Here is a 12,042-nt window from a genome sequence, read left to right as displayed (position 1 = left end):
AGTCTAGAAACACTACAGTATCCTGCAAACATCACAGCATCCTAAGAACAAAATTAAATTTTCCTGGAAACGTCGTAGTATCCTAAAATCCATAGTATCCTGGAAGTATCACATCGTCCTTGAAACATCATGTCCACTTGGACATCACAACACCGTGCAGACATAACAGTAGACTGGAAACTATTGCAACCTGGAGACATCAGAGCGCCCGGGAGGCAACACGATGTCAGAGCATCCTGGAAACGTAACTTGAAGGTTACATCAGAACGTCCTGGAAACAACAGGAAGGTTAAATCAGAACGTCCTGGGAACGACTGGAAGGTTACATCAGAACGTCAGGGAAACAACTGGAAGGTTACGTCAGAACGTCCTGGGAACAACTGGAAGGTTACATCAGAACGTCCTGGAAACATAACTGGAAGGTCACGTCAAAACGTCCTGGGAATATAACTGGAAAGTTACATCGAAATATCCTGGAAATATAACATGAAGAATACACCAGAGCGTCCTGGAAACAAATGAAAGCAGCATCAGAGCGTCCTGGGAGCATATCATGTAGGATATATTAGAACGTCCTGGAAAGAGCATGGACACCAGAGCGTTCTGGAAAGAGCATGGACGCCAAGGCGTTCTGGAAAGAGCATGGACACCAAGGCGTTCTGGAATCATAACATGAAAGATACATCAGAGCTTCCTGGAACCAACGTAATATGAAGGATACCTCAAAGCCTCCTGTCCACATCATAACATGGTAACATCAGGGCCTCCTGGGACCATCATAACTTGAAGGACACTCCAGAGTGTCCTGAGGACGTGAGGACCTTCAGTAAACACTGCAAGGGCTTGTTTACATTGGACGGTTTGCTGGAAGGCAGCACAGACGGACGAGGTTCGCTACTGTAAGGCCTTAATGAACCTGAGCAACTCGTGTGGGTTGCACGTTCATGGTTGCCCGAGTTAACTGCTTTGTTTGACTTTCCTTTAGGAATTTAGTTGCTTCGATTTGCAGTCCTTTAGGAAATTGGCTGTTTGGTTTTGTATTCCCTTTGAAATAGGCTGCTTTGTGTTGCAGTTCTTTGGAAAATTGGCTCTTTTTTTTTTATATCCCTTTAGGATTTTGGCCTCTTTGCCTTCCAGGCTTCTGAAAAAGTGACTGATTTGCTTTGCCTTCCCTTAACAAATTGACTGTGCTTAATTATTTTGAAAGAAATTAAATGTTTTGATTTGCAGTTCCTTGGGAAACGTGCTTTGCATTTTTCAAAGAAACTGGTTGCTTTGCTTTGCTTTACATTCCATGGAAAATTTGACTACATTGCTGTGCCTACTTTAAAGAAAGTTGATTGCTTTGCTGTGCAATTTTTTTTAGAAACGATAAAAAAATATCGCTAGTTGAGTGACTCATGCCTGGGGTGTGAACATGCAAAAAATGAAAAGATAATTGTTATAAAAAGTTATGGTACATGCGGTTAAGAAGCAATGTAAATAGGAATTTTAGGATATTTGCTAACGAATATTAGAGCATGATGATAATGCAAAGAGTATTTGATAATTGTCTTAACGGTAATATTTTTACAGTAGATTGCGTAAAGGTTCTCTTTTAGTATGATTATTGTATGCATTAGATTACCATCATAGTTTTGATAGTATAAGTAAATTTCAGGAGAATACATTATTAGTTGCAGGCGGCCAAAGTTGGTTATGCGACAGTTAACTCGTAAGGCCATAACAGTTTACGTAAAACTCCTTCAGGAGCTACAGAGGGTTACGTCAGCTTTAAGGCTGTATTGGTTGAGGGAGACGGGCGAAGCAGTGGAGATTGTGAACATACATCTCAAGTCGTTCATTTTCGTTTGTAAGTGAAGTATTTTTTGATTTACAGATGTCCTGGTGGGTACTATTGATTGTCGCTGTTGATACGATCATATTGATTTTTTGGTTGCATATTGATGTAAGGGAGATACAGACTTTTTACTTATCTTTGTGTGCTAATGTTCTCTATATTGCCGTTGATGACGAAACCCAGGTGATGAATATTGAATTATTAGTTTTATTATACATTTGGTAACCGAATATTCTCGTGAGGATTTTTTTTTCTCGTAATATTAAACTCGCAAATGGCAGAATTAATAGAGTATGTGCACATGGAACATATCTGTTTAAGATTTGGCATGCAATTGTTTGATTTAGACTGGAGCATTTCTCGTGTTTACCGTCCATTTCCAGCCAGAACCAAACTCAATGCTTTGTATAACTTGTGAGTGCGTCTCATCCGTGTGAGTCCCTGGTTCTACTGGCTTTCCCTTCCCTTGTCTTACCATCCCATCCTGTCCGGATGCCTGCTTGCTTGCTTGCTATCCCATCCGTGTTCCAGAACACCCCTCCTTTCCCTCATTATCACAGAACAGTGTATGGAAAGAGTGTCAATATTAGTAGCACCATCTACCATCTAAACATAAGTTGATCAGTAAATGTACTATTGACACATTGAGCCATTCATAAAGCATTGTCTTCATAACAGGCCATGCACTATACACATGTAATCTACAAGCCAAGGCAAGGCAGCGCCACACGTGGTGTGGCACACTATATACAAACTCAGGAAGATGTTCAAAAGAAAAAAGTTTGGATTATATCTCACCCGATCCTCCTCGTATAATGCCGGCTAGTGGGGCCGCAGGTGGCGCCGTGTTGGGGCAGGGGTTGGGGCAGGGTTGGCGTAGAATTGAGGCAAGGTTGCGGTGGGATTGAGGCACGATTGACATGGGATTGATGCACGGTTGGGGCGGGATTTGGGCACGATTGGCATGGGATTGAAACAAGGTTGATGTGTGATTCAGACACGGTTAGGGTGGGATTGAAGCACAGTTGACGTGGGATTAAGGCAAGGTAAGGATGGATATGAGGCAGGGTTTGAGTGAGATTAGGGTGGGATTGATGGAGGGTTTGAGATCAGGGTGGGATTGATGGAGGGTTTGAGATTAGGGTGGGATTGATGGAGGGTTTGAGATCAGGGTGGGATTGATGGAGGGTTTGAGATCAGGGTGGGATTGATGGAGGGTTTGAGATCAGGGTGGGATTGATGCAGGGTTTGAGAATAGGGTGGGATTGAGGGAATGAGTGAGATTAGGGTGGATTAGGAGTAAGGTTTGAGGAGAATGGGTAGAAAAAGAGATGAAGAATGAAGGTATTTATTGAATATAGAAATTCTCTGTAATCACGCATGTAATCGACAGCGAACAGTTTGCATATTCAATGACATACTTGCCTAGTAGTCGTAAAGGAATACAAAAGAAGTCAAACAGCAACAGACTAATGGGCCTTTTCAAAGCTGTTTGTGATAATGGAAGATATCAGGAACTCACAAATTAGTGAGAGAAGATAAACATGTATTGAGAACATCTGTTCATGGTAAATGTGTATCACACAACTTGAGAACATTGACAGCAGCCCTGGGGGTGGCCAGGTTGTGTGTGTGTGTGTGTGTGTGTGCTCCCTGGAGTAAGAAAACTCGTATCAAATGTTTGTCGACGTTCCGCCCCTTGTTTACATTACGCTTCCCCATACGGCACAGATTGCTGATATGGTCATAGTTCGGTAGACTTTACCTTACTGATTGTATCGTATGTATACATACCCGGGGAAATATCAAGGTAGGTATATTTATCATTGAATTATTTGAGAGGTATTTGATATATTTTATCCAAACGAAGGGATTTTGATAATTTTAGATGGAAACTTTTTTTTTTTTTTTATTACGGAGACAACTTTACACTTCCATTTTTCCAAACAATATTCACATTTACGATCAGGTTTTGTAATAATTCGTAAAATGAAATTCATTTGTGTGTTCCGGGTAACACCGGAATTCTTTCGTATAGATAGATTGCTCCTGGGGTAATCATGATGCGTGTATGATCGTAGTATGAATAGCCATCTCAGACGAACAGTTGTTTTATATTTGCACGTTATAAATAAATTGGTTTTGATACACTTCTGAACAGGATAAGAGTTGCACTTGACGTTAGGTGATTGTTGATTTGTGATTATGCTACACCTGCTGTTTGAAGTAGCATTAATTAGCAACTAATTAAAATATATTTGCAGTGCAATGTGTGACGTGTATCAATTAGTGAAGAAATATATGACTTTAGTGCATGTTTGATTTATAAAGACGCATGCCATGTGACACTATTGGAGACCATTTGGATGTACGTTACAAAGACATTAATGTCCCCCCCCCCCACACTCATGTTACTCATATAGTTTGTAAAGTTATCTGGCGAGGTGATGTCCTGGAACATTATTGCCAATTCAGGATACTGTTACCAACTAGAGTAATAGTCTGTAAACCTACTTGTCTCTTCCTGGTAATGTCTGTATTATTACTATGAGAGTAATGGCGACGATTGTGTTTTGATAACAATAAGGCTACGGCTGTTATGTCGGTCGCCCAGTGTTCTGTGATTACTGAAAGACACATTATATGTAAATGGACTACATAGTGAGTTTTGTGGGCTTAGTGAGATTAGTAAGAGCGAGAGATTGGTAATTATGTGTAATGCGGGAAAACTATGGTTTGTGAGTTTTTATGTGAGAGAATAGTGTGATGTGTGAGTTAATTGAGATTAGAAGACCAGTTTTAGCTGTTCCTTCAAAACATTTATAGCTTAGCCAGCAAAAGATAGATGTGACAATTGATAAACTTAATGTACTGAGCCTTGTTGGTTGAGATAACTGATCACTGATAGGTTTAAGATACTCATAGTGTCTAGTAAAAAGAATATAACCATGATCACTGAAAAATTCAAATCATATAGAAGATAACTCAAATAATTTATAAGTTCAACATTTTTGGAATGTTAAGCCTAACGAGAGCATAACTGTCATCATTTATAACTAGAATATTGAACCTAATGTTCAAAAGATAACTGTGATCATTTGATAACTTTAGAATATTGAACCTAATGAATGAGATAACTTGGATCATTTGGTTAGTCCAGCATATTGAGGTAAGAGAGAGAGAGAGAGAGAGAGAGAGAGAGAGAGAGAGAGAGAGAGAGAGAGAGAGAGAGAGAGAGAGAGAATTAGCGTGTTAGATCATAAGATGACATATGTTCATAATGAGAGTAGACTACTAGAAAGTTGTTTAGTATAACTGTCTGAACTAGTATAAACATACATACACTCACCACTTAAGTTACCCTTGGCTTGGTTAATTAGTAATGACTTATTCAGTTATTTATTTAAAACCTTGAACAACTGGGGGTTTGGCTAGGGCCTTTATTATCTGGGGCTTAGAATTTGATTGTCCAGGATTTGGTTAGAATCTTGATTATCTGGGGATATGGCCAGAACTTTGATCATAAGGTTGTTTGGTTAGAAACTTGATTATCCGGAATTTGGTTTACAGCCTTGATTATCCGGAGTTTGGTCCTGAGCTCTGATTATCTGTAGTTTGCGTTAGTCTGGATTATCCTTGGAATTAGTAAGAACCCTTTTACCCGAGATAGCAATAGCATATTCCACCCTTAAATTGATGAAACTTTTTATTCGGCCTTGATGCAGTTCAAACAGAGTTTATCAGGGGTTATCTTAGAAATCTGGATAACAAGGGACTGGATCAGTTAGATCATCTTAGTGAATTAGAAGCTGGAATTACACCCCCCTCCCCCAAGAAAGTGGCTAGACCAGTCGGTCATTTGTGATTGGTTTAGTTAAGATCAAAGTTGCTCAGGGTGATTACAATTTTGTTGACTTCATCACATGGTTGGTTAATATGGCGGGTTAATCGAGGTTCATCTTGATCAGGGCTTCAGTTATCTTCAGGTCTTGGTTAATCTGAAGCTTCTTCACCTTAAATTTGGGTTGGTTTAGGAAGCTTTAGTATGGTAAGGGTTCTGGTTAGAACGTTATTCATCTACGAAATCTTGAGGTTAGAGTCCTCATTGTCTGTGGCTTGGTGAGTGAGAATCATGGTCGTCTGGTGCCATGGTAACTGCAGGTGTGAGGAACTTGCTTCATGAGGCGTTCGGTATATGTCAGTGTTTTGAAAACAGAAACCTTCGCTCGCAAGATCTTCTGGTATCACCACTCTGCTTTTATCGGTTTTCTTATGAATGTTGTTAAGCGAACATAAAGGTCAGTGGGTTAAGTTGATATCAGTATGGTTTGCCGATTATGCACTCATACATTGAAGCACTTTCATGTAACTTATTTCAAACAAGCCAGTACCTCAGGCCCTGGACAAGTTAGGACGCTGAAAACCATATAATCCAGATTAACCAGAAACCATGGAGATCCCAGTTAGCCGGACTACAATTAACCGTGCTAGTCTGGTTGTGGACAAGCCAGTAATCTAAGCCCAATTAACCCAGAAAGCCAGGCTCTGCTGATGCCATATGCGAGGCCCGATATTAACCCAAAAATCCGGGCCAGGATTCCAAGCCAGGTCCTGGAGAACCCGGAGAACCATGCCTCGGGTATCTCGAGTGGCTATATATATATATATATATATATATATATATATATATATATATATATATATATATATATACATTACTACACAAGAGTGACTTAAGACCATTGCTAGTGTATTCTTCAACAATATATCAATCTATATTACACAGCGTTACAGGATTACTGAACAGCGTTACGGTATGTTACGCTAACAGACCATGACAACAGGTGTGACAGTCGTTACATCGTGTGACGCTCACAGGCCACAGCAGTAGCGTCCCTCCCTCACACACCACAACTAAGTCGTCTCACGTACAACAGAATCAGGTTGCCTCACGCACTCCACAGAATTAAGTCGTCTCACATACACACAGGAGAATCAGGTCGTCTCCCATACAACAGAATCAGAGCGTATCACACACAGGCCAGAATCGGTCGTGCCCTGGCTCATATGGAGTGGTGGCTGTAGGAGGGAGCACGAGAGTGTGAACCAAGACAACACTAGTGCAGGAGGGGAAGGTGTCGGCAGCAAGCAAGGCAGTGCTACATACATACCTGTAGAGAGAAGCGCCTGGCGAAGTGGCGGGCCTTCATCATCCCCGTTACACTGAAGGACTGCGGAGGGAAGCACCCGCCACAGAGTTCCATTCAGCGCCTCACACCTCAAGAGCCCCAGGCGTTACGCACCGGTCTGGTCGAGGGGGCGGGGGAAGGGGGAAAAAATAAAGGAAATTGGACGAGGAATTTTCTGATATTTGTGGGTCAGCCATCTCATTCCAGATGCTCGCTACAGGCTCTTTGGGAGGCTCAAGAAGACGAGGAAATGGAATGGTAACATGTGAACCAATTCTCCCATGTTTGGACCCATGCCTATTGTTTGTATAGAATTCAAATGCATGGCCTTAGAGGTAGGCTGTGCTGGTCAGGAAAAAATGTCTTAATCCTTAGGTACAAAGGAGAGTGAGTGGAAGTTTGTGTTTCAGAGGAACAACAGTGCTGTTTAGATCAAGAATTCTAGTTTCGGACACAGTGTTATCTGTAGAGAAGTGAAGTGAAATGATGAATGGTGTGAAAGAGCGAGAGTGAGTACAGACACACTACATCTTCACAAATCCTCAGCGACTGGGGAGTATTTGCTGGTCGTCAAAGCTGTAGACGATGATATTGCTGGGAAGTGCCCCAGCCAGGACTCACAAGATCCTCTCAAGGAGGAAAAGATGGATGAAGGTAGAAAATTCTCTCCCTCACAAACCCCTTCTAGGAAAGAATGTTCACTAATGGGACCCCTCGAGTGTAAATACATAGTACATACATATGTACAAGATGTAAAGAGTGAGCAACACGAGTTTATATCTCTTTCCCCGTGACATACAAAAACAGTTATCATTCAACCAGTCTGGAATTGTTCCAGCAGTTTGGTTTGCTCGTTTGAATCACTAGATCCGCTGGAGAAAGTTCTGAGGAATGGAGCCATGATGGCACAAGAATGTGTGAAGTTACGAATTCGTGGCGGAACTTCTCGATCTGGCCGTACAGGCAGACTCAATACCTACCTATAGAGTCGTAGGAAGGAGTTCGTGGGGTCAGAAAGGTACGAAACACGAGGTCAGTACGACTCTGTCAAGAAATGGTTTTACAGGCGGGATGTTACATTTTGCTGAACCTGTCCTACAAAATGTTCCTCAGATTTGATCAGCTTTTTGAGATTACAAATAAGTAGGGTAGGATAGGCTTGTGTGTGGGCTTCGTAATAGAATTAACACACACACACACACACACACACACACACACACACACACACAGAGCCACATCCTTTGGGCAGAGTGGTGATTAGTATTCTCATCATTTAGCTTTTAATTATCTCGTGAAATGGAATGATTAACAAAACCAGACTTCAATCACGCCTCCATCACTATCCTAATTCATTTCCACAAAAAAAGAGAGATAGATTAGAATGTTTGCATTTATTATGTTGACAGTTTACAGTGAGGCAGAGCATTAACTTTTCCATACATATTAAAATAAATGTTTAAACTTTCATACAAACCTCTTACGTCCGGCAGAACTGCGAGCCCAACTGCCATATGAGGCAGTTATCGTACCGCACTGCCGGCCAGCCTGTGGAAAAGTAAATATAGTTTGAGGGAATGTTTTAATTGATATGAGACTAATATATACCAGTGCATGAAAGTCAGAGTAAGCTGGTAATTATTGTTTCTGTTTATATATTTGTTTAAATGTAATGATTATAGAGCCATCAGTACACTATAGTTTGCTTATTTGCAGTTGCTGGGAAGCATGATTTTCGTGTACAATTATCGTACGTGTTACATTTATAGTGACCTTTGATCCATTTATTGCTATATTTGTTACATTGATAATTAGATTTTTTCCATTCATGGTACTACATGTGTATAATTTCTTAGATAATGTGATCTTGTAAATTTTTTGTTTTACAAATGCAGCCGGTGTTACCGGATTCTGCCTGCTCTAGGTTGCTGGTGAATTCACCCTTATTAAGGTTGTATCAGTGTCACCCTGACAGTGCACACTCGTCAGGGAACATCCTGAAGCTGCAGCAACCCCGTCAAAGTGGCTCCGGAGTTATATGTGGTAATAATGATAGATCTGTTATGGTCATTTGTCAGGGTTATCGACCGTGGTATTTGCTGAGGTTGTCATAATTATCACATTTGTTAGTATATGTTTTCTTTACCCTTACCCTCCGTTCAGTAACTCTGGCTACATCGCTGTATGTAAGTCGGTGATGCAGGTCGGGTAAACCCCAGCCTCTGCCCTATATCTGTGTACAGGTTACACAATCATGCTTGTCTTACGGGATAGTAAACCTTGTGCCTGCCTCCATAACGTTAGGGCAGGCATGTGTCGTAGTCCCATGGCTGTGTCAGGTGTCATTAAACCCTGTCACGCTGCCCTGCACCATAACTTTCAGGGCTACAACCATCATGCGTCATGTCTGCTGGTGCCTTTAATGTGTGGAACGAGGGGACGCTGGTTCAAACCCCTCGCTGCCCATATATAATTATTTAATTAGAAAGGATCAAAAGAGGATGCATTTCGCCGTCCAGGAAAGGGATTAATTGCTAGGTATAACATCATATGTATAGAACATATATTTCTTGTTACTCAGATAATTAGCAAACGGGATGATGAGGTAGTATTCGTAAATAAGAAAAACAACACAAAGTATTCCAGAGTGCAATGTTAATAGGAGAATGTGAAAAATGGATGGAGCGAGTTGTCAAGGGTCGTCACAGGTAAAGACATGTTGAGAGTTTTCAACCCTGGACACGACGGTACGATCCTTGAGCACGACGGTACGACCCTTGACACTACGTACGACCCTTGACACGACGGTACGATCCTTGAGCACGACGGTACGACCCTTGACACTACGGTACGACCCTTACATTCGTGGTGAATGAATGGTCGTGTTGTGGTGATTATCTTACATCATCACACACATGGTAATGTATTATAGATGAATTATGCACATTACTGATGGTCTTCCACGACGTAACTTGTGTTGTTGCACAACTCTCATTAGGAGTGTCTTCCCTTATGGCGTTGAACCTGTGCTCACTTGAGGGCGTAAAGATAATAGAAATATTGTAGTGGTAGCACAGCTGGTGCCAGTATATATATATATATATATATATATATATATATATATATATATATATATATATATATATATATATATTTGTATTTACTTCTCTTTGTATCCCAATGAAGAAAAGGGTTAAGTATTTTTATTATTAGAATCGAGCTGATGACATTTAAAGTTTTTTGTGGCAACCTCCTCACCCCCTCCCACCCTATTCCGCCGCACTGTAGAGTGGGCGGGAGTTTTTTTCCTTTCACATTACGTCATATCTACTGCTCTTTGAACTGCGTGTCTCCCTCTCTCTCTCTCTCTCTCTCTCTCTCTCTCTCTCTCTCTCTATATATATATATATATATATATATATATATATATATATATATATATATATATATATATATATATATATATATTTAAACTATTCGCCATTTCCCGCGTTAGCGAGGTAGCGTTAAGAACAGAGGACTGGGCCTTTGTGGAATATCCTCACCTGCCCCCCCCCCCCCCCTGTTCCTTTTTTTGGAAAATTAAAAAAAAAAAAACGAGAGGGGAGGATTTCCAGCCTCCCGCTCCCTCCCCTTTTAGTCGCCTTCTACGACACGCAGGGAATACGTGGGAAGTACTCTTAATCCCCTATCCCCAGGGATAATATATATATATATATATATATATATATATATATATATATATATATATATATATATATATATAAACTCGCCGCATTATTTGCTTAGCATGACCAAGCCTTGAGGCTCCCAGTTTCCTCCTGCCTGCTATGTAAATATTCAGCTGCGGGAAGGAAGACACGACTCTATTTTACTCGGGTGCAGAAAACTTTCTTAACTTATAAAAGAGAGTTATAGGCAACCTACTGTGGAGGCCAGCCTCTGAGTTGTGTGTGTGTGTTATTATTATTGTTTTAGTATGTAGTGTAATTATATATTGTGATTTGTGTTCTTCTTTGTATATACACACGTGTCTTCATCTGTCTGTGTGCCTGTGCTTGGCCTGGCTGGCAGCAGTAGGTACAGACAGTGGCCAGAAGGCAGTCTCCGCCGTGCACTACATTTTCGATACCGCCCAGCAGACCTACCCATAATGGTGTCACCCGGCTTGCCAGGACTCCTGCAGGTAGACCCTGTGTATGATACCCTCACATCTCGCACTCCAGCAATATCTGGAAATTATACGGTTTATTTTACGCTTTGTTGTTCTGCCGACCTGTTGGAGGGTTTGTACGGCCCGACTCTCATGGCTCTGTAGGCCCGCAACCACATGTCTGCCTGTCTGACTGACGAGGGGGCCACATGTCTGCCTGTCTGACTGACGAGGGGGCTACATGTCTGCCTGTCTGACGAGGGGGCCACATGTCTGTCTGACTGACGAGGGGGCTACATGTCTGCCTGTCTGACGAGGGGGCCACATGTCTGTCTGACTGACGAGGGGGCTACATGTCTGCCTGTCTGATGAGGGGGCCACATGTCTGCCAGTCTGACGAGGGGGCCACATGTCTGCCTGTCTGACGAGGGGGCCACATGTCTGCCTGCCTGACGAGGGGGCTACAGGCCACATATGATTGAGTAGGGGGGGTAGTCCCCCCTACACACGCGTCAACATCAAAGGAATATGTCAAAGGTTCTCCCAGGCGTCCGCTGGGATGCTGTTGAGGTGAGACGGCCAGCCACCAGGAAAGTGTCAAGTGTGGTGTGGGCTGGTGGCCTGTGCTCAACACGGGCCATGAACTGCTCACGTGGCCCAAAGTTGACACTGCTCATGTCTTTCATGGGATCCATACCGTAAACTCTCTTCTGTATGATATTAACACTTAGGATATACTCCACCCACTGTACAAGTCAGTCTGCACTGGAGGCGCCCTCCTCGCTTCATCATAATTGGATTAGCAATTTAGGATCGCACTCCTGTGGACACTCGCTCCACTCTCCTCCTATTCAGACATGTGT

General features: G+C 41.9%; 1 protein-coding gene and 1 long non-coding RNA gene across 7 annotated transcripts in view; one reads left to right on the top strand and one right to left on the bottom strand.

Annotated features, from left to right (window-relative positions):
* LOC139758648 (uncharacterized) overlaps window positions 1-12,042 on the top strand; it is a 184,611-nt gene that overhangs the window by 23,538 nt on the left and 149,031 nt on the right. The window lies entirely within an intron of this gene.
* Window positions 1-12,042, bottom strand: part of LOC139758642 (ras-related protein Rap-1b-like) — a 143,423-nt gene that overhangs the window by 8,415 nt on the left and 122,966 nt on the right. For 2 of the 3 annotated variants that reach the window (XM_071680184.1, XM_071680185.1), the window contains 3 exons: window positions 8,504-8,574; window positions 7,012-7,147; window positions 2,639-2,662 (listed from right to left, as the gene is read on the bottom strand). In XM_071680184.1, the coding sequence (XP_071536285.1) occupies window positions 2,639-2,662; window positions 7,012-7,104 (117 nt within the window). In that variant the 5' untranslated portion in view covers window positions 7,105-7,147; window positions 8,504-8,574. The remainder of the gene's footprint in view (window positions 1-2,638; window positions 2,663-7,011; window positions 7,148-8,503; window positions 8,575-12,042) is intronic. The other variant, XM_071680186.1, reaches the window with a different exon arrangement.

Source organism: Panulirus ornatus, chromosome 31 (genome assembly GCF_036320965.1).
Source record: "Panulirus ornatus isolate Po-2019 chromosome 31, ASM3632096v1, whole genome shotgun sequence".
NCBI classification, from domain to species: domain Eukaryota; kingdom Metazoa; phylum Arthropoda; class Malacostraca; order Decapoda; family Palinuridae; genus Panulirus; species Panulirus ornatus.
The sequence above is the reverse complement of the archived record's forward strand: the minus strand, read 5'-3'. Positions and strand labels throughout refer to the sequence as shown.